The sequence below is a fragment of the Anabrus simplex genome, chromosome 8, assembly GCF_040414725.1.
Source record: "Anabrus simplex isolate iqAnaSimp1 chromosome 8, ASM4041472v1, whole genome shotgun sequence".
Taxonomy (NCBI): domain Eukaryota; kingdom Metazoa; phylum Arthropoda; class Insecta; order Orthoptera; family Tettigoniidae; genus Anabrus; species Anabrus simplex.
Window position 1 is genome coordinate 15,482,722 of NC_090272.1, and position 27,102 is coordinate 15,509,823.

The 27,102-nt window shown below is 37.3% G+C and overlaps 1 protein-coding gene across 1 annotated transcript in view; it reads left to right on the plus strand.

The window, feature by feature from the left end:
• The window catches only part of pps (protein partner of snf), a 709,730-nt gene that overhangs the window by 577,430 nt on the left and 105,198 nt on the right, over nucleotides 1-27,102 (plus strand). The window contains exon 15 of the mRNA XM_067153098.2: nucleotides 3,065-3,220. Coding sequence (XP_067009199.2) covers nucleotides 3,065-3,220 — 156 coding nt within the window. The remainder of the gene's footprint in view (nucleotides 1-3,064; nucleotides 3,221-27,102) is intronic.

The following is a 27,102-nucleotide window of genomic DNA, read 5'->3' on the forward strand; positions in this document are numbered from 1 at the left end:
TATTGAAATGTACCATTGTTTTATGTTGAATTTAATGTATTTTACACAGTATATATTTGAAGAGGTCATTCAATACAGGTTTTAATTACCTGGCATTTCATTTCTCAACGCAATCTCAAAATTCAGATTCACATTACTTAATTTGACAAAGTTTATATAAAGTATACTACCCCATTTGAAATTGACACATACGCATGAGGAAAGAATAATACTTCATATGAATTTCACAAAACGTATATGATTGTTTTATACCTTTCAACTTTTATAAATTGAAGTGTGCTAATGTCTTCTTTGCATGAAATAATGCAATGTTGCAAATACAGTACAATATGAAAAATGTAAGTTGCAGTGAATTTCATAAACTGATTGAGAACCAGATGAAGTTCCTTTCATCTGTTCAAGGTTCTGAAAAATACGATTGGTATAAGAAAAGCTTAAATGATGACAGTGGAACTTCGTGTACTGAATAATTTAATGCATATTCTCATTTTTGGTAATAAATGCTTTCTTAATGAAGCAGTCCTTCCTCAACTGTGGATCATTAATTAAATGCACGTTTCCCTTAGCTTAGGGGCACGAGGACTCCTTATTCCTCATATTTCCATTTCCTTCGATCGATAACACTGACCGTAAGTTTTGTCCTGGTTTTGGATTTTGAGATTATGGCAACCCTATTTCGTACCTGACCGGTAATCGACCCCCGAAAAACAGCGAGGTTTTGCCGATTTTCCAATCACTAGAAGTTCGAGCTTTTCGGTTCCATCATATTAGTTCCCAGCTTCACTGTAATGCTTTCTTCACTTGTTAACTGTTCCTCACTAACCACAAATGCTGTATTGCACAGTTAATGTTGCACAAAATTCAAGTTACAGAGTATTTTTTGCTTCAAGGGAGGAAATGTTTGCTTCGAGAAATAGAGAATTTTGAATCGTAGAGAAATAAATACACGTGAAGAATTGGACAAATGGCCAGAAAATTTAAGTTACTTTGAGATTCTGAAAATTCGAGTAATGGAGGTTCGAGATACATTTCTTGTAGCCGTTTTATGTATTTTTTAGTTTGATTTAAAATTTAATGGTCAGTTCACATTGTGACTGTAGATATGTATGCCTTTTATCCTGTCCTTTTTTCACTTAGACCGTGGTGCAATATATGTGATGAAATCCAAGAATTAAAAACTCTTCCTATTTTTTATTTCTAAACGTTGGCAGCTATGTCTACCATTTCATGGTAAAGACAATGAGTGATTTTTTTTATTAGTAAGTGGTGATAATAAGATTCATGTTCATATACACATTCCACAATGCTGCCTTCAAAAAAAAATTGCGGTCTGTTTCTAATACAATATCATGTTAGCATAGGTTAATGCTGCTAGGGAAGCCTGTGAATGCCCTCCATCAGAGAAATGTAAGCAAATTTCATCTGTTATTTATGCAGTTAACTCAAAACTGATCATTCCTGTAGAGGTCTTGAACTTATGTTTCGAACGCAGGGAAAGTGAAATTTAATGAGGGGAAGAAATTAGAACTTTTTCCTATAAAAAAGCAGATGCTTAACGTTGGACCAGTTGAAATTCCTGTTTATGAAGATGCATGGACACTACCAAATTTTGCATGAGGTGAAAATGTCAGAAACAGTTAAAGTTGCCAATGAATGATTATTTACATTATGTTTATGCATTTATAGCACCTATGGTCAAGTCCACCTCTATAGTTTAATGGTTAGCACTATTAACTGCCGTCGTTGGGTGCTCCGGTTTTGATTCCTGATACTGTCAGAAATGTAAGATTGACATGGGTACATGCAGTTCATTTTATTTAGCGATGTGCCTGAAAATACCTGCACCACCTCAGGATGAGGACACTAATTTTCGTTCGATTACGCATTTGTAAACTATGTCATTTCTGTAGCTATTAATATTGTACCCTTTACGAACTTCGTCATATAGATCCGCATTGATACAGTTAAAATTAAGAACAATGGACCATAAACCTTATATTTTTCTTAATCTTAATATTGTGTAAAGTACGCTTATTTCTGGAATTATATTTATCCCTTGCCTTTTAAAATCCATTTCATCAGATTATTATAGAATACTGTACAATTTCACACTTTGCTCTGTATTACAGTATGGTATATTATTATTATTATTATTATTATTATTATTATTATTATTATTATTACATACACTTCTCCACAGGAAATATGGGTAGTAATGGGGCACAGGTATGCACCAAGTGCCTTACAATGATTTAAGTATTTGCACATTATAATACAAACATTGATGTACAGGTATATACAAAACTCTTGATCACGGGGTCTTCATTCTTGTGAGGGGAAGGATCGGACAATGTTGCATGTTGACAGGAGGACAGAATGTTGCATAATTTTGTAGATGTTCGGTGGTAGATCCAGTTCTTGCAGACTCTTGTGGAGTATGTGTGGAATGAGCTCGTTGACTGACAGAATCACAGGGACTATCAATACCAGTTTCATCTTTCAGATTATTGTTATTATTATTGTTATTATTATTATTATTATTATTATTATTATTATTATTATTATTATTATTATTATTATAGCTGTAATTAAGACTGTGGTAGTTAAATACAATAGTGCCTACTATTATGATGTGTGTGCTTTTAAAAAGATGGCCTTCTGCAGTTTAATTTGCAAATATAACATTGCTATAATAATTTGTTTGTAATTGATATTAAAATGGTTAAAATAAGTTTTGTGAAGAATTATTTTGTATTAATTAAAATATTTTAATCCCAAATTACTTCTTGCGATTTACTGCTAAGTTACATCCTCTTTTCAAATCAATTTCATGAGGTCGAGGAGGAAAACTGTATTACAGTATCAATGAGCACATAGTTCTGATGAAATGTTATGATAGTTAAAAAAATAATAATCTGAAGATAAAATGATTGAATAAATGCATGTAAACATCGCACATACTCCAGCTTCTTACAGTCAGCTGTTGATGAATGGCCTCTAAATAGCACACATTGCTATACGCATCAAGCCCGTACTCCCTAACCAGAGCATGTTTCCTTCACAGGTGGAGGAATAAGGCTCAGGACTGGCAGCCAGAAAGTTCGAGTGGATTTTACTGTGCCTGTAATGAAATGCATAGTTTGATTCAGTTGGATATCAATCAGTTTTGCATGGCAACTATTCAGCCAAACAGGGGAACTCACAAGGCCAAGGACAGATGATCTCAAGGTGGAAGCTGTAGAACCCCATATGGTACTGCATAGCTCTTGGATGATGTTATTCCTTGATTTCAGTTTTTTAGGTGTTCTTTGAAGGACACTGGTCTGTCATATATAGGAGTTTATCCAGTCAAAGCTGTTGGCCACCTTTGGCCACTGCCCAACGCTGACTGTACAGTCTACTTCCAGAATACCTGTTACTGGTCTTCAACCTAATATGGAAGCAAGGAGTAAAATGTAATACAGTAATATACTTTGTTTCACCTACTTTACTCTAGTATGTCATGGATAATGTGGAAAACCTTATTACTGTACATAACTGGGGATGATCCTTTGAAGACAGTGGAATGGTATGGTCTAAATCAGTTTTAAAATTATATAAAATAAAGGGGCCATTTCTAGGAGATTTAATCTTCTTGCAACCCGTTGGTATTACCATAAGCAACCAGGTGGTAATAGTGTTGTCTGTTGGATGGGTCTTGATTTACAAATAGCTGGTTCATTGCATTTTTTATTCTATTTTTTTTTTTTTCATTTTTTTTTTTCAGGTTTTGTGTCTTCTTTCCATTTCCTCACATTATAATAACTGTGTAACACAACAGAATGTACCTTTTGTTTGTTCCAAATGATATTTGTCGGAGGATTTAATTTTGCCATTTTTATGTGAAGGTACTCTTGGTGAATTTATAACAAACTTTTTTGTGCAGTTTGTGATGTATGAATTTGTGAAGGTTCAAATCTTTTATATTTTTGTACATTGCCTAATAAAATTGTATCTCCTCTAGTTTTACATGATGAAATTATTTATTGCTGGTAATTCCATTAAAATATTTTGTATGCGAAATATTTGTGGCTATATTTCTGTTGAAAATGCTCCAACCGCAATAAGTTACTGCTTATTCAATTTCTGTCTGATTGCAGATTTTTAATAAAAACCTATAAAGCCGTTACACAAAGATTATTTTATTCCCAAGGTTTTGATTGTCTATCGACTTGTTTCGTGAAGAAATACATTACAGAAGAGAATTCCGGACTCTCTTGGTTGTGAATGTATTTCAAAATCTTATTTTATTTAATGACTCAGTTGGCCATAATCAAGTATGTCTCTTGAAATTGTGCTGCAGTTGAGATTAGTTTCCGTTGATTCCGTCCTTGAGAATGATGTAAGCAAAGCAAGAAGAAATACATGTGAAAATAGATTAGAAAATGATCAAAATAGTGAGAAATTTCTTTACAACTTTCAAAAAAATATCTGCATGTATGTTCGAGATTTTTTAAATTTTAACAGGCTTTTTTCTTCCATGTGTTTATGTTTATTACGGCTAGGCCGTAGATATAAAGAAACTAACTGCATGTTAATCATCTGTTAACCTTGACGTAGGAGAATTGAAGCAGGTTTTACGAATATGTATTGATTCTATTTATTAAGTTAGCATATATTTCTATCCCAGTTCATCACTCATCCTTTCTGTCATGTAAGAGCCCTTACCACAAAACCTTTTTTTTCATAAAGAATTACACTTTTGTAAAGTGTGTAGAATATGAAAAATGTGATGTCACACTTGATTAAGGAATTAGAACTGCACCTTTATAGTTCGCATGTTGTTGTTTGGATATAATGTGAGAGAAGAGACTCAGTACAAAGCATGCCAGAAAGAGAAATGCATATGGAGAGAGTTGCTTGGAAAGTTGGTTGCCAAATACAAATCTGTCAATAAGGTAGGGAAAAAGTAATTTGCTAACCTTTAGTAGGATGTTTTTAAAAGTAAGAACGTTTTCGCCAAGCACCATTTTGATTTCAGAAGTTCAGTTCCTATTAATGTTTAATCTGTTGTGAAGATTGATAGTTTGTTTCATACACTCATGTTCATAAAAACATTATTGGCATGAGACATCGTGATGCATCCATCCAGGAAATAGCTGCTCGTGTGGGACAATGTGTGTGAGTAGTGCAATGGGAGTGTACAGAATGGTTCACAGAAGGCCGTAGAACACGACGAGATGGGTCTGGTTGCACCACCCAGACCCCCTCCCAAGAATATAGACACCTCGTCCGCAAGATATTGCAGGACAGATCTACGTCCTCCTCGGCTCTGGTGCAAGAATAGAACAGTGTAACACATCGTACACTATCAGGAGTGACAGTCCGTCATTGTTTGTAACGGTCAGGGTTGCCGGTGCGTCGTCCACTTCTCCGCCTACCTTTGACTAATGTGCATAAACATGCTAGACTGCAATGGTGCGTGGAACAACGTCACTGGGGACAGGAATGACAGCAGGTAGTGTTTTCGGATGAATACCGGTTTTGTTTGTTTAAAAATCATGGCTGCATTTTGGTTCACAGTTAAATTGAAATAACAAATAACATAGTTCAACCTATTCAATACAAGTAAATAAGAAATGTAGTGTTACATTCCTATTTAATTATAAGTGGAAGCGGTATTGGTTTCAAAATCAATCCTGAAATTAATAACAGACTAAGTAAAGGTACAACATTTTATCATCAAGTCAGAGAGCTTTTATGGGATGACAAAGTACCCAAGAGAATGAAATTAACATTTTATAAACAGTATTTCATACCGGTTGTAACATACGGACTAGTAACGTTGGTAACTGATAAGAGACAAGATAGTAAGATGTAGAAATGGAATTTTTAAGAACATCGGTTAAAAAGACAAGAAAAGATAGAATTCGAAGTATTAAAATCAGAGAAGAGCTAAATATAGAACAGTTAGCACAGAACATACAGAAAGCAAGACTGAGATGGTTCGGACATGTAAAAAGAACGGGAAAGGAACGGGTAGCAAGAAGAGAATTTAAAAGAGTAGTTAAGGGAAACAGGCCAGTTGGAAGACCAAGAAGAAGGTGGGTGGATCAGATTTGGAAGGACATTAGAGAAGCTGTCTTGGATGTGGCAGTAGGAATGTAGCAGGAAAAGTGGAAGGACAGAAGGGAGTAGAGGAGGCTTGTTAACCACACCCGGGCGACTGGTGTGGGATATTGATGATGATGATTAAATAACAAATTGCCTCGTTTTGAAAATACACTAAATCCTTCAATAACGAAACAGTTTCCGATATATGCTGATGAAATCTGTTCTGCTGGCTACTCAAGTGGAAGTTTATTTAAAAGATGCAATAATAAAATGTCAGACATATAACCTCTTAAATGTTGTCTATATTTCAAGCCAGTCCTTTAATACACTATAAGTAAAATGGCAATAGTGAAATAATCTAAAATCTCTTTTGTCATTTTTACTTATTGTGTATTAAATGGTCGATAACCGCATACCTATTCTCCTGATTACATGTCAGTGCGGATAAAATATGAAGTTCCTAACTTATGATGGGTTGATATGTAAATTGCTTGTCTTCACCCGCATTACGGCAGGAAATGAGAAAAATCATTATTAGTGAATTACTGATTTCTGTTTAGAATTTATACTTATCCATGATGAACTGGTTATTTACCGTATTCACGCATGTATAGGCCGCTCATCTGTATAAGCTGCTCCTGAACTCAAAATTGAAATGTGGCATTGTTGTCCATTCCTTAGAGTTCAGTGCGTGCCTAAAGGTACAGCCTTAGTTGAGGGTGGTGAAAGTACGGTACCTTGCATGGCAGCTGAGGAACATGGGTCGTGTCAGAGCAAATTACACTTCGAAATTTAAATTACAAGTGACATGTTACGTCAAAGAAAATGGTAATAGGGAAGCATTGTTGTGAAGAGAACGTGCTGTGTTGAATTTTAATTAAAGATGCGCTTAAAGAATCATCACGAAAATGGCAAGCATTTCACAGGGGGAAAAGCGCAATATCCAGAACTGGAAAACGATTTTATGGGATACGTACGTAAAACACTAGCAGACGGTTTTTCAATTTCAGTTGAAATGTACAGTTTGGAGGACGAAAAATTGCTGAAGAACGGAAATTCCTGAAGTCAGTTTAAAGCAAGTTACGGTTGGGTAAGGCGTTTTATGACGCAAGATGAGTTGATGATTCGCAGAAGGTCATTGGCTCAGCAGCTGGTCAAAATGTACAAGAAGAAACTGTTCGCATTTCAGCAACGTGTCTTGAAATTAAGGAACATGCATGGGGGCAATAGGAAATGCTGACGAAACTCCTGTATTTTTTTAAGTGCCTGGGGAAAACTACGGTCAACAAAGCAGGCAAAAAACATTCAAGTTTGAACTGCAGGGGCAGAAAAACAGTGTTTTACTGTAATGTTGTGCATAGCTACTGACGGGGGCAAACAGCGAAAAACAATGCCCAAAGGAAAAAGCTTCCTCCAGGGAGGCAAGTGCGAGTGCAGGAAAAGGAGTGGATGAACGAAGATTTGTACATGGATTGGTTAAAAACAGTTTGGTTACGTGCTCTGTTACGTCGGCCGTCCATGTTGGTGATTGACGGCTTCCGTGGTCACCTGGCAGAGAAAGTGAAAAAAATGATGAGAAAACAGCGATCTGACATAGTTATGATCCCTGGTGGAATGACGGAAATGCTACATGCCCTAGATGTTTCCATCAACCGAGCTTTTAATGCACATTTGTGGCATTTCTGCAGCGAATGGAGTTGCAATTCTAAGAAAATTACATCAAGTGGGCGACTCAAGATGCCTTCAGTTTCTCAAATGTGTAAATGGATCTTGTATGATGAGGAAATTAATCCCGGCAGAGATTGTTGCCAAGAGTTTTCCAAACCGTGTCAATTCTAGCGCAATGGACAGGACCGAAGACAACGCCGTGTGGGGCACCTCATCTTACAGTGACCGTGATAAAGTGTCCAGTGATGTTGAATAAGAACCTTAAACTATTTTAATCACGTTTAGATGCAGTAGGTTGTAAGGCATGCAGATACTAGTAAAGTGTTCTAAACTAAAGGTGTTCTTTGCAGTGTAAATAAAACTTTGGAAGGCTTAGTGTACTCAGAAATATATATTCCACAAACTTTGTGTACCAGATTGGTTTCCTTCCCCGTATACCATAGAAGGTTCCACACGTACCCAGATTTAGCTTCATATAACTTATAAGATTCCATACCAAAGCGCGACCTTTTCTTCGGTATGTATACCTTCCATCCCAGTCTACCTTTCCACAATAACAGGCTCTCATCAATAGATAGATGATCGTCTGGAGTATATGCGGTTCTGAATTTTGATAATAGGTCATCTAGAACTGACTTCACTTTACAGAGTTTGGGATGAACCTGTCTATTATAAACTTCATTGTCCGCAAAATGCAAAAATTTCAGTAATAGGAAAAATCGTTTCTCAGACATAATTTCATAAAATACAGGAGTAGCCAACAGTTTATTACGAGAAAAGTAATGGACTAATTTTGGCTTCTGAACAATACCCTGCAGTAATAAGATTCCTAAAAAAAAGTTTTATTTCATTTTTGTTAGTGGATACCCAGTCTCTCTCACGACTTCTTTTTTTCACTTTTGCCATCAAAGAATTCGAGGTAATTGTTTGCTGAGCATACAGGTTTGTTTGCTGTGCAATAAGATCACAAAGTCCGTCATCTATAAAAAATTTGTAAATTTCTTCGGGCTGTTTCTTATCTAAATGTTCACCCTGGATTCCAGCATTGTAATTTGTTGAAAATCTTGCTCGCTTACAACCCCGCACATCCCGTTCACCCTGTACAGCAGCAGGATTACCGTCATTCGCAGTTTCAGTTTCATCGCTTTCACTGGAACTCGGAACTCCGTACCGATTGAACGTGTCTTGGAACCCTCCTAGGAAAGCTATTTCCCGGAATGTTTATTAATAACAGAGATTCGTCGTCACTTTCCGAACTGAAATCACTACAACTTTCATCTTCGCTATTTTCAAGGATATCACGAATAGTACAGTCACTTAGAATATCTCTTTTAAACATACTGTAATACAGTATAAAATAAAATCTCTTAACACATTTCAAAAACACAAAAGGAACAGATTGAAGCTTCTATTTATCAGTAATAATAATAATAACTTAAATGTTTCCACCTTTTCAATACAATATATTCACAAATTTACAAAATTATACGGTACTAGTTTCGACCCATCTAGGGGTCATCATCAGCCGTATTGGAGCAAAGATCATTTGTGGCGAAATCCTAAGACAATATTATTTTAAAGAATAACAAGTGAAATGAGATGTTATGGTAATAGTTAATAATACAAGGAATATACATAATAAGAGGTTTTTAACAAAGAATAAAGTATAAATGGGGTGTTGTAAAAATTATAATCATGGAAATCAGTAAGTTCTTGTATTGAAATGAAATATGGCTTAGGAAGAGGGCTTAAGGTGGGGCTGAAGGGTGCGGGAGAAAGTGTAATTGTCTTGGAAAAGTACCTTTGATTAAATTTAGGATTGAGTTTAGGTTGGCTGCATTATTGTTTCTGAGGAAAGTGATAAATAGATCGAAGAGTATGTTGGGTTTCTCTGAGATTTCATAGAGATTGTGACTGGCATTAAAGTATTGGTCTAGGTGTATGTAGTAATTTTCCATTATGTTCAGTAAAGGGCCCTTGTTTGCTAATACGAGGATGTCCATGTCTTGTTCAATATTGGTGAAATTATGGTTATAATCTTGCATGTGTTGGCCGATGGCTGAAAACTTGTTGTATTTTATTGCGTTAGTGTGCTCGTGGTATCTGATAATGAAGTTTCTCCCGGTTTGCCCGATGTAGGTTTTTTTACAGGTGGTACATTTGATCCTATAAACTCCTGATTTTAAAAAACTGCTGGTCTTGTTGATGTGTGAAGTATTGTATAAAACATTCATGTTCTTATTGTTGGTTTTGAAGGCTATTTTAACGCCTTGTTTCTTAAAGATGTTGGTTAACTTGTAGATATCATTGTTGAACGTGAAGGTGGAAAATGTTAGAGGTTTGGTTATTTCTTTTTTGAGGGTAGTTTTTGGGCGATGTTTGTGTTTATTGATTATCCTTTCTATAAAATGATTGCTGAAGCCGTTGAATTTTGCGATTTTGCGGATTGTGTTGAGTTCGTTTTTTAGATCTTTATTGGACATAGGTATGCTGAAGGCTCGGTGAACTAGGCTGTTGTATGTGGCTCGTTTGTGGGACTGGGGGTGCACTGAATCTTGGCGAATGGTGGAGGCTGTTTGAGTGGGTTTTCTGAAAATTTTATAACTGAAAGAATCTGAGTTTCTAGTGATGGTTAAATCTAGAAAGTTGATTTTTTGATTTGAACTTAGCACAGCGCAGGACGAGTCATGCGGCCCACTGATGAATGCACGGGCTGAATGTGATGCGGCGCTTAAGCGATTTTTGCATTGAACAAAACGAACGAAATAGAAGGGGGATTCCTTGTCGCAATATTTTTCTTACTACGTACTTCAAAAAAAGATGGCAGCACCTTCCAAAGCATGCGAGGAAAGTTTCAAGGCTCGCGCCTAATATTGAAGATAAGATTTTTAAGCTGACTTAACTGAACTGCTGCCAGGCTACCCTCACATGTCGCACATCTGGAACCGCATCGCCCACCCTAGCACAGAGTTTGAAGTGCGGCTGGGGCCGCAAGCCCCGCTCTGCGGGTTAATAGATTTCCACAATGTCGTCGCTGTTCCGTAATTAAACTGTAAGCGTGCCGCAGTTTAGCATTCCGTATTTGTTGTGTTGTCTTGTTTCGTAACTTCCTGTATTCGTCAAACTTTTGTACAGTACGGTCATTTTTGTATTGTTTGTGGGCACAGTTTCTTTGTTTCATTAGTTGTCTAATGTCGTCATTTAACCACGGGGAGGGTCCTTTGGATATTCACACTCAACGCTTTGGGGCATGCTTGTCGAATAGTTCCGTTACTTTGCTGTTAAAGAAGGTAACTTAGTCGTCTAGTTCGTTATAGGTCGTTATGTTATGCCAGGGTATGTTGCTTGCGTCCTCAACGAGTCTATCTTTATTTATTTTTTCAATGGTCGATAGGTAGCAAATTTCTGGGAGCGTTTCAGTGGCCAGAGGTTATACGAGATGTATATTATGTCATGTGCAGAAATACCAGGTACAGAGGTTTGACCAACATTGAGAACTCTGTCTGAATTGCTGGTAACTATAAGATCTAACAGTGTGTGCGAATGAGATGTGTGGTGAGTTGGAGAGAGAGGCAAGATATCCATATTATAGGCTTGAAACAATGTTTTAAGTCGCGTGGTTTCGGGAGAAGTTACGTCACTTAAGTCCGTATTAAAATCTCCCATAATTATTGTGTGAGGGTAGTCTGGCAGCAGTTCAGTTAAGTCAGCTTCAGAATCTTCTAAGAGGCCTATATTCGGATGTTTGTAAACTTCTCCTACAAGGGCTTTAATCCCGTTCACTGTTATTTCTACGAACATGTATTCTGGTTTCCTCTCATACCTGCCTGGTGAATGACCTAACATTTTGGGTTTGAGACTGGTTAAGAAATAGCCACATACCCCTCCACCTCACTTGTGGGTGCGGTCATTTCTCGGAAGCGAGTATAAGTCTGTTAACCATGACTCAGACTAGTAGGACATGGAAAACAACTGGGCTTGAATATTTTAGTAAGCTCATCCATTCGATTGGCAGCTAATAAGCTTTCGCCATTTATATGACAGACATGAAGGGCTCTAGGAATGTTGCGAGACAAAGTTCTTAAGAATGTTAGCAGTACTTTGGTCAGGGTTGGAACTAGAGGGTGGAGTAGCGGGGACAGCGGAAGAAAAGGAGAGGGTAGATGGCCTGGTGGCTGTTGAGATGGACAGGTGACGTCAGAGGAATGTGCATTATGACTCATGACGGTACCCAACTTGGTAGAATGTAAATCACCAAAATACACAAACACGAGGGGCTAGGAGGAAATTATCATTAACTGAAGTACAAGGGTGTAGGTAATGAATCAACTGTGCATAAAATTACCTAATATTTTTAAAGTACATCTAAATTAGGGGTGTCTTGTCTTAAATTAATGAAGTATATATTACTGGTAAAGTATTGAAACTATTTAAAAAATTTAAAAATGTTACATTAATAATAATCATAAAAAATAAGAATGTAAATACATGTATTTAGTTAAATTCAAAAGTTAATTAAAATTAAATATGAAGTGTTACAAATAGGAAAGGTATATACAAATACAGTAATACTGAAATATCAAAGTTACAGTATAGAACAGTGGGCAACGGATTTTCTTAACTATGGAAAATAACGTTATCTTAATATGTACAATGTGATGTGTTCCATCCGTGTTGCTTGGATTTTGCTGCTGTCTGGTTTGTGAATGATGACTGTGCAGTCCTTAGTCCACACGTTACGCAGTCCGTGGAGCTCCATTGCTGCACGAAGGATGCTCAGCCGGCAGGTCGTCAGATCTCTCCGGATGGTGACCCCTCTTCCTTTAAGCTTCCTCTTGTTATAAAACAGTCTCTGTATGACGCAAATTTAACTATTATCGGGCGAGGTTTCTGCCCCACCTTCGGACCAACACAGGGGCTGTGTGAAATATCGGCTAACTGAATGTCAGCTCCTATTTTTCGTGCAACATCCAGTACAAGATGGTCAGTGTCTTCCCCTTCAGTCTCAGGCACACCAAACACTTGCAGATTGTCTCTCCTCTGGTACTGCTCGAGGTCATCAGTCCGAGAGATAATTTCTTCTTTAGACGATGTCCTTAGCTCCTCCAAGCTTTGCCTCAATTGTTCAATTTCACTGTCCTTTAAACTGAGTTGTTTGTTCCTTGTTCAAAGTCTTGAACTCGGACAGTGCCTCCTCCGCTCTACTTAAAATTTTTGTTTCTATGCTGGCTGCAACCGCATCGGCTAGCGCCTTCGCTACGTCCGGCTCCTGGAGTAGGCGCCGAATGGTGTCTTCCACGCTAGGGTTGGCAGCACTTCCTCTGGGCTTGGATGCAGGCATGACGCTACTTCACAAAGCAATCAATAATTTAAAGATAATTATGAAACCGCAGCTTTTTCGTACATGGTACTTAGCTATCAGTTAAACACACTTCACACACGAAACACAAGCACAGTTTCAGTTCGCACTTCTCCGGGAGCCTCACAACTCACGTGTTAGCTGCGCGTGAACATTGAGGGAAAGCTTGTGGTTGTATTTAAAACTACAGGAGCAAATTATTAGAAATGTCACTTGACTTCAGTTTGGTTAGATGTACTTTACTGTATGCTGGCCTGGGAAATGTATTCCTAGGATCATGCTAGACAGAAGTGGGTGTTGCTGCTTTGTGAGAGGCAAGTTCTGACAGCCTGCAATAGAAGATAGGATATCTGACGACAATGAGAACCACTGCAGCTCCACTAAAGCACTGCACTTTAGAGGAGGAAGACAAGTAGAATGGTGCAAGTTACATGCATGAAAGAAAAATATAGCATTGGGTGGAAGTATTTTAAGAAAGCCAAATGTCGAACGGTGATGAGCAGCACTGTCGATGATGAAATTATTACTCGCATGGACAAATTGTAAGGAAGGCAGATTTCAGAGTCTTATGTCGTTAGTATAATGAGGATGCTGCTCATTGCATTACCCTTAAAATGAGAAATGTCGCCATCTCTGAGCCAAGTGGGTGCCAAGACAGTTACTGATGAGCACAAGTTGAAGGGTATGCTGTGTTGCCAAACTTTATTGACACATTATCCTGTCTATGGGGAAGAGTTTCTTGGACACTTCATTATAGAGCTGAAGCCGGGATCCAACATTGTGGGCTTAAATCAAAAAGGCAAGCCATAGGATGGTGGCACACACGTTGTCCTTCCAAAAAAAAAAAAAAAAAAAAAACACTAGTCTGGATCCTCTATTGGAAAGAATATCCTGACATTACCCTAGAATGTGAATAGACCTATTCTTGATTACGTATCACATTCATCTGTATAGCGTACAGGAAGAGGAACAAAGATGGTGATTATTTCCTCCTAATTACAGTCACTGGGTTTTTCTGTCCAAGGGTCCTCCAGGACAGTGTAGACCTTTTCTGTACATTGCTGTCACTGATGAAATACTACTCGTACAGGCAAAAATAAAATTTGCAACCCTTAATCTTCCAGTCGTTGAGGACTTCTGCCCAAGGGCATCCTTCTCTGTGATCATATATTGGTATTGCCACAGGTGCTTTGATTCAGAAACTGAAATTTAATACCTTAAATCTGCCTCTTTTGTAGTTTGTTTAGGATCCTTTGGCAAGTATTACATAGATGAAGATTTCACAGCAAAATCCCAGTGAAGAGTTGGATTTCTGGCTTTGCAGCTAACATGAAACATATCTTTGTTTTGTATATAGAAGCTTGCCAAAAAAATTAGATGATATGCATCGAAAGTACCTTATGAAAACTATGGTTCAGAGAACTATAAAACTTCATTGAGAATAAATTAAATGTATGATGTTATTAATTGTAGGTAAAGCATGTAATTAAATGATATTTTGTTTCTCACAAATGATCTGCTTTACGTTCCTTACAATAAACATGCCATCTTTATGTTCCTGGATTCTTCTTTTTCAATTAGAAAAGAATGTACAAGCGGTTTAATTCTTTCCGGTCTAACTGCGACCATAGGTTTGACAATTCACCAGAACTCGAGAATGATATGCACATATTCTGGTGGCTTCATCGTGTTTCTTCATATATTAGTTGCAAGAGTATTTCAATACATGACATTATCTCAGTCAGAGGGCATGCTACTCAATGTGCTCTAAAAACATGGCTTCTTATGGCAAACAAGTTCTTGATGAAAGTGACATTTTTTAAATATCTTATGTAATCGTAATCCCTCATATCTAGAATAAAACAGAAAACTTTCCTAATATGTAGATGTTTTTACGTATTCATGCAATTATTAAACGCAGTGGAACATGCGGTAGACTGTAAAACAAATTCCAATCCTAATGTAATGCAAGATGTTGTTTTAAATTCATATTCGGATATCAGTAATATTTCCATTTGTGCATAAAATTATAATTGCATGCCTTTAATATCATCGTCACTCTGAGTATCTTCGCCACCATCACCTTCTGAGCCACTATCATCACATAAAAATATATAAATAAAATTTCATTAGAGCTTCCATTTTCATTATTGTTAATAATATTATTTTTGAACAATTATTATTTTATATCATGTTTTGTAATTTGCAATGCACATTTTACATTACCAAAATAGGATAAATATAACAGTATTTCAGAAATCTGTAACGTAGTAATGTCACTTTTTTTTCACTCATAAAACATGGTATAACATAAAAACAATTTTAAAATCTAAAGTGGTAGCTGGCATGAAACAAATAACATTTTTCAAACAAGCCTTAAAAATGCCCAGTCCAGAACATTTGTTAGGAATATTCAGGCCCAGACTGGAATGGGTTATGCCATCATAGTATCATAACACACTGTTGATTTTGGGTTTATCTGTTGTTACAGTCAGTTCTTCAGGATGATCATCTTTACCAGCCTGTCTTCTAAATACTTTTTCATGAATTTGCCTAAAATACAGTTATTTCTATAGGCTACACTTTGGGTTTAATGCTATGAAATAACTCATCACCAGGGTTTGAATGTTTAGGGAGATATGCTCTTAAAAACAGCTAAATGAAACTCCAAACATATGTACAGTACTTCCAATGAATAATTCTTACAACTGTAAAAATATGATTCATTATACATTCTTACTGCAGTACTTCAGTAAATTTCCTTACTAGTTCTTTTTACTTAATTCCACTACTCTCTATCATAAATTCATTATCAGTCATTAAACTGTGGACCGAGTGAGTTGGCTGTGCAGTTAGTGGCGCGCAACTGTGAGCTTGTATTTGGGAGATAGTGGGTTGGTAGCCATGAAGATGGTTTTCTGTGGTTTCCCATTTTCACACCAGGCAAGTGTTGGAGCTCTATTAATTAAGGCCGCGGCCACTTCCTTCCCCCTCCTAAGCCCTTTCCTATACCATCATTGCCGTAAGACGTACCAGTATCATAGGATAATAATTTCATTGTGATCCGTATTGACAAACATTCACAATGTATTTATTTGGGAAACCAAAACAGTGAGAAGCCAAAATACAGAGTTCCGCAATGAAATATATATTTACAATGGACTAGCACGATGCAAACATTAAAAAATAAGTGGAAGGACAATGAGAAAAAATCATCTAATGATAGAAATTGAGAAAAAAGTTTAAAAGTGACAAAATTACTGTAGAGACACAACAAGTAATAACAAAACATAAAGGCAAAAGAAACAAGGAAAATTAAAGATTGAAAGTAGAAAGAAGAGAAGTAGCTAGACACAGTAACATAAATACAGTTAAAGTAAAGGTATAGTACAGTAAAATATAAATAAATAAATATTACATTATGTACAATAGAGGGGACAGCAGTGAGAAGAAAAAAAATGAATTGAAGAAAATGGGCTAGGTTAACTTAAGGAAGAATCAATTAAAGGAGGCATACGGAGAAAAGCCTGTCAGAAGATAAGGGCGTTGGAATGTAGGTAAATAAAGTTCTTTGAAAAAGTGAGGGGCAGGAATACAGAATATGCAGGGGTGGATCTATTCTGGTTTTGCGAGTTGGAACATGTAGAGAAAAGAAGGATGCAGGTTCAGGAGAACTAAATAAACCATTAACAGCGTTGCATAGGAATCTAAGGTCGGCTACGTTGCTGCAGTTAGATAACGGGCGAAGGTTTAACTTATCCAGTATATGATTACTGCTCAAGTTTTGACAGTCAGATACTCTGGCTCTAACAGTGGCAGAAAAGAATGACTGCACACAGTCAGTCTGATTCATTTTAGTAGGGTGAAGATGTAGACCAAATGGGAGACTCGAATTCAATAATTGGTAGGATGCAAGATACATAGTAGGCTCTGAGGGTGTGGATATCGGTGATGTCAGAAAATCTATACAACAAACTGAGATATGACATTGCTCGTCAGGTTATCTTTTGTATATGGGGAACAAATAACAATTTACTGTTAAACAACACTCCTAAATCATTTTGTTCTGTTAAAGTTGGGAACAGGTTACCGAGGAGGGAGTATTTACTAAGAATAAGAAATTTACAATGCGTGATCGAAATAGAGGAACTCTTGGTAGGATGAGGCTTAAGGCTCCATGTAGAGCACTATTCAGAGAGTGAGTTAAGACCACTCTGTAAGGATTCATGTGTGATAAAGCGATCAATATGTTTTAATATTTTACAGTCATCGGCAAATGGTGGAATTTCACAAGAAACGGATGATATAGTATTAATGAGATCATCGATAAATAGGATAAAAAGAAGGGCACCTAGGACACTGCCCTGTGGGGCGCCAGAATGTACCATAACAAGAGTCAAACTGAACCCATCAAGAACCATACACTGAGTTCAGGTATTGAAGGAGCGCTGCAAGAGAGTTAGGAAGTGACCCTGGATATTAAAATGTTCTGAGAGCTCATAGGAAAGAAGTGTGTGGTCTACGGTATCAAAAGCCTTTGCAATATCAATGTAGCATGAGAATTGAAGGAAGGTCCAACTTACAATACAAATTAATATTTGATGTAAGTTATATTTACATTAAATACATCACGGGAGCAGTGTAGACTCTTTAAGGGTCATCCTCGTCCATTAGAACTTATTTGACAATTTACATAGTAGGAATGTAACCTGTATGCTTAAAATGGACACTTTAAAAGCTATGAACTGTATTATAAATTTACAGAGTAAAAATGTGATTTACTCAGTCTTAATGACTAGAATTTGATGATTCTAAAGTCCACTTGTTAAGCTTAGGTCAAGTGTGACACTATTTTTGCAGTAAACAAATAATCTCAGATTAATTAGTCCTATAATAGAAACTCACAGGCACAATGGTGACAGAGACCACATTGCTGCTTCTGCAAACCCATGAAAATTGTATTAGTTATCAGTAGGGCTTGGATGTTTAAGACCTAAAAACAGCCCAAATAAGCAAGCAAATATGACCTCAAAAGTGGCGAAGTATGACCTCAAAACTGACGAAATATGACCTCAAAAGTGACAAAATATGACCCGAAAATGATTAATCTAAATATGGTCATTTTAAAATAAGTTATCAATCGAAATGGCAATTCCTTTGATAGATATTTGTTTGTTAACCATATTCTTTATTTCATATTAATTTCCTGAGTCGCCATAAGACCTATCTGTGTTGCTGCGATGTAAAGCCACTAGCAAAAAAAATCTCAGTATAGCAGTTACTAACTTATCAAGCTTTTGTGAATACATACCTATAAAGTTCTAAGTTCGCTAAGATTATCAGATCACACAATATTTTAAAAGTCAAGACGTTTGCACCCTACATTGGTGGTTTGAAATACGAAAAAAAAAACTAGAAATCAATCTATTTTTAAATATTTTGGAACGTTTAAGTCCAGATTTCATTAATATTACTCAAATGTGTTAACGTTTAAATTGAGCACAACGAAATGAATTAAGTAGATGCCTTTCAATACATTATGGTAGGGCGGCAGGGTACATAGTTCAAACTCGCATACCTTTCTCATTCTTCTCCGCGGATGGAATTGAGTGTATGACAAGATTCATATTCAAAGCATAAGGCGCGAAAGACCTCCGATTATCACTTAACACATTATTGTAAGAAGAGAAGCTCCTTTCTACGACACAAGACGTTATTAGTAGATATTTAAATAATGTTAAATCACTACTGTCGAGTATGCACTCGTCTTGAAATGTACTGATAAAGAACATCATTTATCTTGCACACACAGCGAAAAGTGTCATTTCGATTAAGCACGTTTTAAAGTTTCCGTTTTACGCTGTCGCCAACTATTCCATGTGATGGATGTACTGAAAGTTCAGCACTTCTCAAAATTTCAATATGTGCATGAATTTCCAAGCTAGCAGCTTCTAAACGAGAAATTGCACTCAATATAATTCCAAAATTAGACTTAGTATAATATGCCAAACTTCCTGACAAACTGTTAGAAAACAATTCCAGCACAATCTTGATAGAAGAGGCAGAGTATTCCACTTGTGTTAGCTGCAGACATGATACCGAGAAACAGTTTTGTGGATATTAGTTCGTATTTGATAAGTTGAAGGTAATTTTGGACAGCTACAGCTGTCGTCAGACCGCCGAAATATGACATTTCTACAAAAATAGCTCAAAATATGACATTATGACAAAAAATAGCCAAAATATGCATTTTTATGACAAATAAAAATCACTTAATTGTAACGATAATCACCTGATTTGCACAAAAATCCAATCATGCAAGAAAATAGAGACAAAGAAAAAAATATGACTTTTCCTAAACATCCGAGCCCTAGTTATCAGAATTAAGAATGCACCGACAGTCGCCATGGACACAATATTTAATTGAAGTACGATTTAGAAAGGAAAAAAAAATATACAAACCTCTTATTCTCCGTTTTAGCAGTGTTGCTGTGCTGCTGGACATTAAAACTTTGCACACTATACATTCGGGAACATTCCTCCCCAAACTCTAATGCAGTTACTTAATTTAGCACTTTCATTACACTTTCTTTAGGTGTCCTTATGTCAGCTTAGTCACTATGAAGCGTGAAAATATACTCTGTGGAAATTTTTAAGAAAGGTGGGGGGAGAAAGTACTTAAAGTAGTCACGAGCCGCAAGTGCTAAGACCTTGTGTCTCTTAACAAGGGTGACATTCTAGTGGACGTACACAAGTCTTAGTCTAAAGCAGGGCTGTCCAGCACATTCACCAGGTTACGATTCCACTACTTCAACACTACTGCTGCCTACGACGACTAGAGCGGAGCGGTACAGTGGAGATGGCAGAAGGGGCATATGAGTACAACCTGCTGCCTTATAGGTTGAGGTGACTGGACACCAAAGCCTAAGGGAGAAAACCCTGAAAGAAAATCTCCGTCTGTGTTAGGCTCAGCAGGTCAACAGAGGGATTCTTCTTCTTCTTCTTCTTCTTCTTCTGTAGGACCACGGACAGCTCCTTCATGGATTGCATTTTCTTCTTCTCCTCCCAGAACCTCTTCATCCTTTCTCTTCTTCTCTCCCGCTCTTCTTCCGAGATATTCAGTATCCTCTTCTCTTGTCTACTCCACTGGTGACTCTCAATCCTTTTCCTGTATCCATCCCTATCGTTGATCTCTGGCATATTAGTCGGTATGTATTACTGGAGAAATTGCTTTCAAGAACAATACGAGCCTCGGATGTAGGAATTCACGACGACGACATCAGTTTGGTGCGAATGACGGTTTACAGCCCTATGTTACACCAGCTACCCAAACCAAACGAAGACAAAATATCAGAGTGGGAACATTAAATATCCTAACATTGACAAACAAAACTGAAGAGCTGGTCGACCTCATGGAAAGGAAGAAACTTCTTATCATGGGCCTGAGTGAAACAAAGTGGAAGAAAACTGGGAAAATGAATATCAGATTGGACTATAGTCTCTACTGGTCTGGAAATGAAGTAGAGTCTAAGAATGGAGTAGGATTTTTAATACATAGAGACATAGATGCTTGTAGTGAAGTTGAGTTTGTTATTGAAAGGATAATTAAGTTATCAGTGAACTTAGGAGGGAAAAAGTACAATGTGATCCAAGTCTATTCTCTACAGGTAGGATGCTCAAAAGAGGAAAAGGCCAACTTACTTAATAACTTGGAAGAACACACTGAGTTTGACAATCTAATTGTAATGGGTGATTTTAATTCAGAAGTTGGCTCACAACGAAAAGGATATGAATCCATACTGGGCCCTCATGGAATGGGAAACAGAAATGAAGAGGGAGAATTTATGCTAGATCTATGCATGAGAAACAACCTGATAGTGAGTAACATTTGGTTCAAGAAAAGGGACTCCCATAAAATCACAAGATATAGCTGGGATGATAAAATAGGTACAGTAATAGATTATATTCTGATAGAACAAAATGTATGGAAAAATGTCTGTGTCCAAGTTGAGACCATAGACTGTTGGTTGCAGTTATTGCAGAGAAAAGACCTCCCAAAGTCTGTAACAAAAGAGTCCCAAAAATAAAAACTTGGCGATTAACCGAGCCAAGTGTAAAGGAAGAATTCAGGAAAGGTGTCCACAGGTTGTTGCCGAGAGAAGAACTGAAATTGGTAGATGAAGAATGGGATACTCTAAAGAAGGTTGTGGTTGGTACAGCAGAAAAAGTATGTAGACGACAGAGTCAAATAAGAAAACCTAAAAAAACTGCCTGGTGGAATGATGATATTAAAAAGGCTCTCAGTGACAGAAACCATGCAAGAAGGTCCTTATATCAAGCAAGAATGTGGGGAGATCAACATGAAATAGAGGAGAAGCTGTCACTTTACATAAAGAAAAAATTACAGGTCAAACAGTTGGTTGTAGCTGAAAAGCAGAAATGCAAGGAAGATCTGGCTACCAAATAACACAGGATGGAAATAAAAAAAACTGTGATACAGTATTGTTAAGAATAGAAGAACTCAAAATGAATCTATCCAATCTGTAGAACTTCCTAATGGTGAGGTGACTAGGGATAAGAGCAAAATATTACAGGAGTTCCAAAGGCACTTTGAAATTTTGCTGAACTGTTATGAAAATGTCACCGCATTAGACGACGAACCTTATGATTTTGGCAGCACAAATACCACTAGTCTGACATAGTTGGAAGTAGAGACAGCAATATCTAAGCTGAAAAACAACACATCAACTGGATCAGATGAATTAAGTGTTGAGATGATCAAAGCACTAGGAGAGGTAGGACAACAGTGGATGTACAGGGTACTAAATAGAATCTGGAAAAATAATGTAATACCCAATGACTGGAAGCAAGAAGTCATCATCCCATTGTTGAAAGAAGTTGATAGAAAGAAATGTACCAACTACAGAGGTATAACTCTGCTGTCACATGGTCTCAAAATCTCCGAATCCATCCCTGAGAGCAGGATTAGAAAATATGTTGAACATACACTTGAGGAGGAACAACATGGATTTAGACCTCGTAGATCAACTATAGACCTCATTTTTGCCACCAGAATGCTCTACGAGAAGTATGGGGAGAAAGGTAAAACACTCATAACTGTTTTTCTGGACATCGTGAAAGCATATGACCATGTATTACGCAGGCATATATGGGAATGTTTGAAACATAAGAAAGTGCCCGATGACATCATAGCACGAGTACAACGATTTTACGATGAAACCAAATGTTGTGTCCAGGTCCAGGATGGAAGGTCAGGTTGGTTTGAAACAAAGAGTGGAGTCCAGCAAGGAAGTTGTCTTTCACCACTTCTCTTCATAATCATAATGGATGAAGTTTTAAAAGCGGTTAAGAGAAAGGATCCAACAACTAATGCCCTGGTTTTTGCTGATGATGTAATGGTATGGGGTGAGACAGAAACGGAAGCACAAACTAGACTAGATCTCTGGCGTGAAGCTTTTACAACCTTAGGTCTCAAAATCAGCAAAACAAAGACAGTTGGCTTGGTGATGAGTAGAAACTTTCCAACTGTTCATCTAAGAATTGGAGATGAGGAGATGGATATTGTAGACAACTTCCGGTATTTAGGTAGTGTTCTGTCATCAGACAATACCATACCTCTTAAATACGTGACCAGCTTGTATGAATGTTAGTGTGTATGAGTGCAAGTGCGATGTAGAACTATTTTTAGGTGATGTAGATGTAGATAGGCTAGATAATATTAATCATTAAAAATAACAATTATAATGTGTTATAATATTACTCCATACATTTAGGTAGCTCCTAGGGACTGTTAATGTTATCTTACCAAAGTATGTGATTATATACTGTACGTAGTGGTTAAGTATAAGAGAGGGCCGTGAGCCCTAACTTCACCACATACAAAGGCATAAAATAAATAATAAATAAATACATAGAGAGATTAGTAACAGAATACAGAAAGCTTCCAAATTCTATCACGCTGTAGAATACTTTGTGATGAAACATTTCCATTAGTTTCCAAGATCAGCTTGTACAAAATATATCTTAGTACCTATATTGACGTATGGTCTGGAAGCAGCAACACTTACTGGACTAACAAAGAGTCGTCTTCAGGCAACAGAAATGAAGTTCCTCCGTTCTTGTCTACAAAAAATAAAAATGGATAAAATAAGGAATGTGGATATCCAACAACAGCTTGGATTGGAAAGAAGCTTGCTGGAGACTCTAGAAGTGAAGAGATTGCAATGGTATGATCACATGAAAAGAATGAACCCTCACAGGACTCCTCAAACCGTTGCCTACGTTATAATTCAAGGCCTGGAAATAGAGCCCGTAAAACGCTATGGAAGTCTGATGTTAAGCATTCGCAGTTCCAGTCATGGTTTATTACGAGAAATTAAAGGTAGTGGAATTTCGTTTCACAAGTTTCCAGTGAATGTTCAATGTTCGAATCATTATACAGAGGAAGTATTACGCATGAGGTACGACTTCAAGCTGATCGAAGTAGGCCTCTGTTTCTAAGTTTTGATCCGAGTTACGTCATAAGAATCGGGCGATCCCAAAATTTGTCACTGGACCTTTTTTATACTATGCTACCGTGACCGGCAATCATTTGAGAGGTATCTTCAAACTCAGAAATCTTAAATTAGGAACCCAACGAGAAAAATAATTTGCCCAACAAATTTCACGAAAATGAATGTAGCAAGAGCTAAAAATATTGTATTTTCCCCTGAAACAATCTCTGGTTTGAAAAGTATGGAGGTGGTTTGTCCCGAGAGCATTAAATACAGTTTATAATAAGCCATTTGTTTTATGGAGCATTTTATGAAATTGTTCGATGCGCATGACGTCTGCATCACCTCACATGGGCCATATTCCAGGAACGAGAACAAACGAGCATCTTTTAACTGAGCGAGTTGGTCGTACGATTAGGGGCGCACGGCTGTGAGCTTGAATCCGGGAGATAGTGGGTTCGAATCCCACTGTCGGCAGCCCTGAAGATGGATTTCCGTGGTTTCCCATTTTGACACCAGGCAAATGCTAGGGCTTTACCTTAATTAAGGCCACGGCCGCTTCCTTCCAATTCCTAGGCCTTTCCTATCCCATAGTCGCCATAATACCTATCTGTTTCGGTGCAACGTAAAGCCACCAGCAAAAAAAAAAAAAGCATCTTTTAGTACTGAAGATGAACGCCTCAGTTGGTTAATTAATGATTTCCTGTCATTTATTAAGAAACTTCAAAGGCATTCAGAGAAAGTAAAAAAGATTCATGAGAGAAATGTATCAGGCATAGATCTTGACTACCCAATCCACTGTGGCCTGCGTAAAATACCACATAAGTATACATTTGCATTATGCATTGACGAGGAACCTAACAAGCTATGACATCGAGCTCTTCTTCAGCTACCTAAGACGCCAAGCGGAATACAATGACATTATGGTTCGTGTGGCAAAAGAAAAAACAGACTGTAAAGGCTATTTAGAACATATCTATTCTCCAGCTACCAGTCCAACATTGTGTCTTATTCGTTTTCAAGATCGAGGAGCCCTCAGATACCGAAAATCATCGTCTGTGGCACTTCTGCACTGAACGACGAAATTTGTCACCTCCGCTACGCAGTACTTGCCCCGAAGAGAGTTACTTAAAGGTGTACGTATATTTTTTCGAAAGACATGTTCAACAGTGAAATTAAGTGTGGAAAGTGTAAAGGCGACAAACCACCTCTTTTTCTACTATGAAAATTTCTGAGACCTCTGTTAGACAACATTGCTTTGAGCCACTCAAGTAGAAAAGAGAAAGTTTTGAAACTTGGTAAGAAGCCCCTCAAAAGGAAAGTTTTGAAACTTCAATGACATATCCAAGCCAATGCAGCACCGCTCTATAAATAAAGTACTGTCAATACTGGTAAAAACATTCAGTTTTTTAAATATAGGATATAATTTAGTTATTGACGTATACGGCCATGCGAATGCAAGGGGGCAAGGACGTGAACTAGGAAGCAACCCGTTTCCACGAGTGCATTTCAAGGCCTTGTATTATAGCGTAGGCAACGCCTCAAACATACTTTGACCACAATGTTCCTGGGAAGAGACCAAGAGGAAGACCTCGTGATGTTTGGGAAAAACAGATGTTGAAGGACCTTGAAATTAGAGATGTGAACTGGTGTCGCATGTATGAGGAGCATCTGTGGATGGATAGAACAAACTGGAGGAGGCTTGCACACAACCACAACCGGCTTGCTGGAGCGAAGAAATGATGATGGTGATGATGATGAAATTATACTTGCATTATTAATGTGACGTTTGGCACTGCATGCTTGCTGCAAGTTGAGAAAAATCTGGTGTGTGATTGGAACAGACTGCTCTGAACGCGCCATGCTTTCACTAATTGCGAGCACGAGTCAGTTAGGCCTAGATCAGATTTATGGTTTCATGGGTTCAAACTCTTTATATTTTGAGGCAAAGATACAACAAATTGTCTGAGTTTGAGGGCAGCGATTTCAAGACAAAAAGTAAGAATATTTATTCAGGTGCAAAAGGATTGTTTTCAAATATTAATTAAAATTTAATTTGGAAATGAATTGTGAAGTGTGCCCCAAAAAAAGGGTGGGGGTGTTGCGGGCAACATGATGCTCGCAGGCTGGGCTGGTCTAAAGGAAGTTATTCTAAAACTAGCGATGAAAACTCAGATGAGATACAATAAGAGTCAGCTGTTAATAAGCTTTAAAGCTTCTTCACAATGCCACAAACACATTTACTCGAGCAACATCCGACGTCACATTCAAAAGTACAGTACATTTTTCCCTGTAAAAGGTAATCAAAATATGATGTTAAACAATTCAAATGGTCGAAATATAGCCAAAACAATTAAAAATGGCCAAGTATGCATTTATATGCCCTATAAAATAAGGTTAATCATGCTCAGAAACGTACATATCATGCTTAATTCCAACAAATAGCCTAAACAGAAGAAGGAAAAGCAGTATGACATTTCCTGAGCATCCAAATCCAACTCACCACTTTTTATATATATATATATGCTGTATATTTTTACCTTGAAATTAATGATTAATGCAGTAGCTTAACTTTTGGTTTTCCACTTGGTGGTAGTAGTTTGGTTGGAATTTTCACTTGTGAAAATCACATGGTGTCAGGAAGAGAATGCACTCTTAAACACCTAGCCAAAACCCAAAATGAACTCGGGTGTCAAATGGATCCAGAAACCCTGAATTGTTAGGGATAAGGTGAAGGTTGTGTGTTTTTCTTTTTTACAATGAATCATTCTCTCACTTAGCATCTGTCAAAACTGTGCTTGTCTAATACAGTAATTTTCCATTTCTTTTGGAAAAAATAGACCAATATAGGCCTATGCCCATCCTGAAGACAATAGTAAGTAATTTATTAACAATTCCTTCCATTCTGATTTGCCCTTCATTTTTCTCGAGAAAGTGCTGAACAAACCACAACCCTTTCTATATCAAAATATATTTCATGACAAGTGTGCAATGGCAGAGGAAGTGGAAGAAGGCAGCAGATGACCGCACAACTCCTTGAAATGTGTCCGTGTTACCTTTAAAGAAAAAAAACAGAATATGATGTAAGCAGTCTACAGGGGCAGTATCTATTAGAATTTAGCTAGTAATATCATAAAATTCTGGAAATGTTACAGCAAGTCAGTGATGATTGTACTCTTACTTACCACAGTTGTTGTAATGTGTGTGAAGATGATGTATGTGCCCTGCTTGATTGCTGTTATTGTGGATATGAACATTATCAGAAATTTGTGTTCAAAATAGGTTTGTTTTTGACTCGTCATCATAAGGATAAAAGCTTTTGGTCTTCTCCGAGCTTTCTTCAACATTGCATAGAAGACGAGGAATTGTCATTTTTGATCATCAGGAAAACACACAGTAATATTTGTACAAGGAAAGTTCTGTCACCATTTCTAGGCAAGTGTGATGCATGCCCAGAGTGGAGTTTAT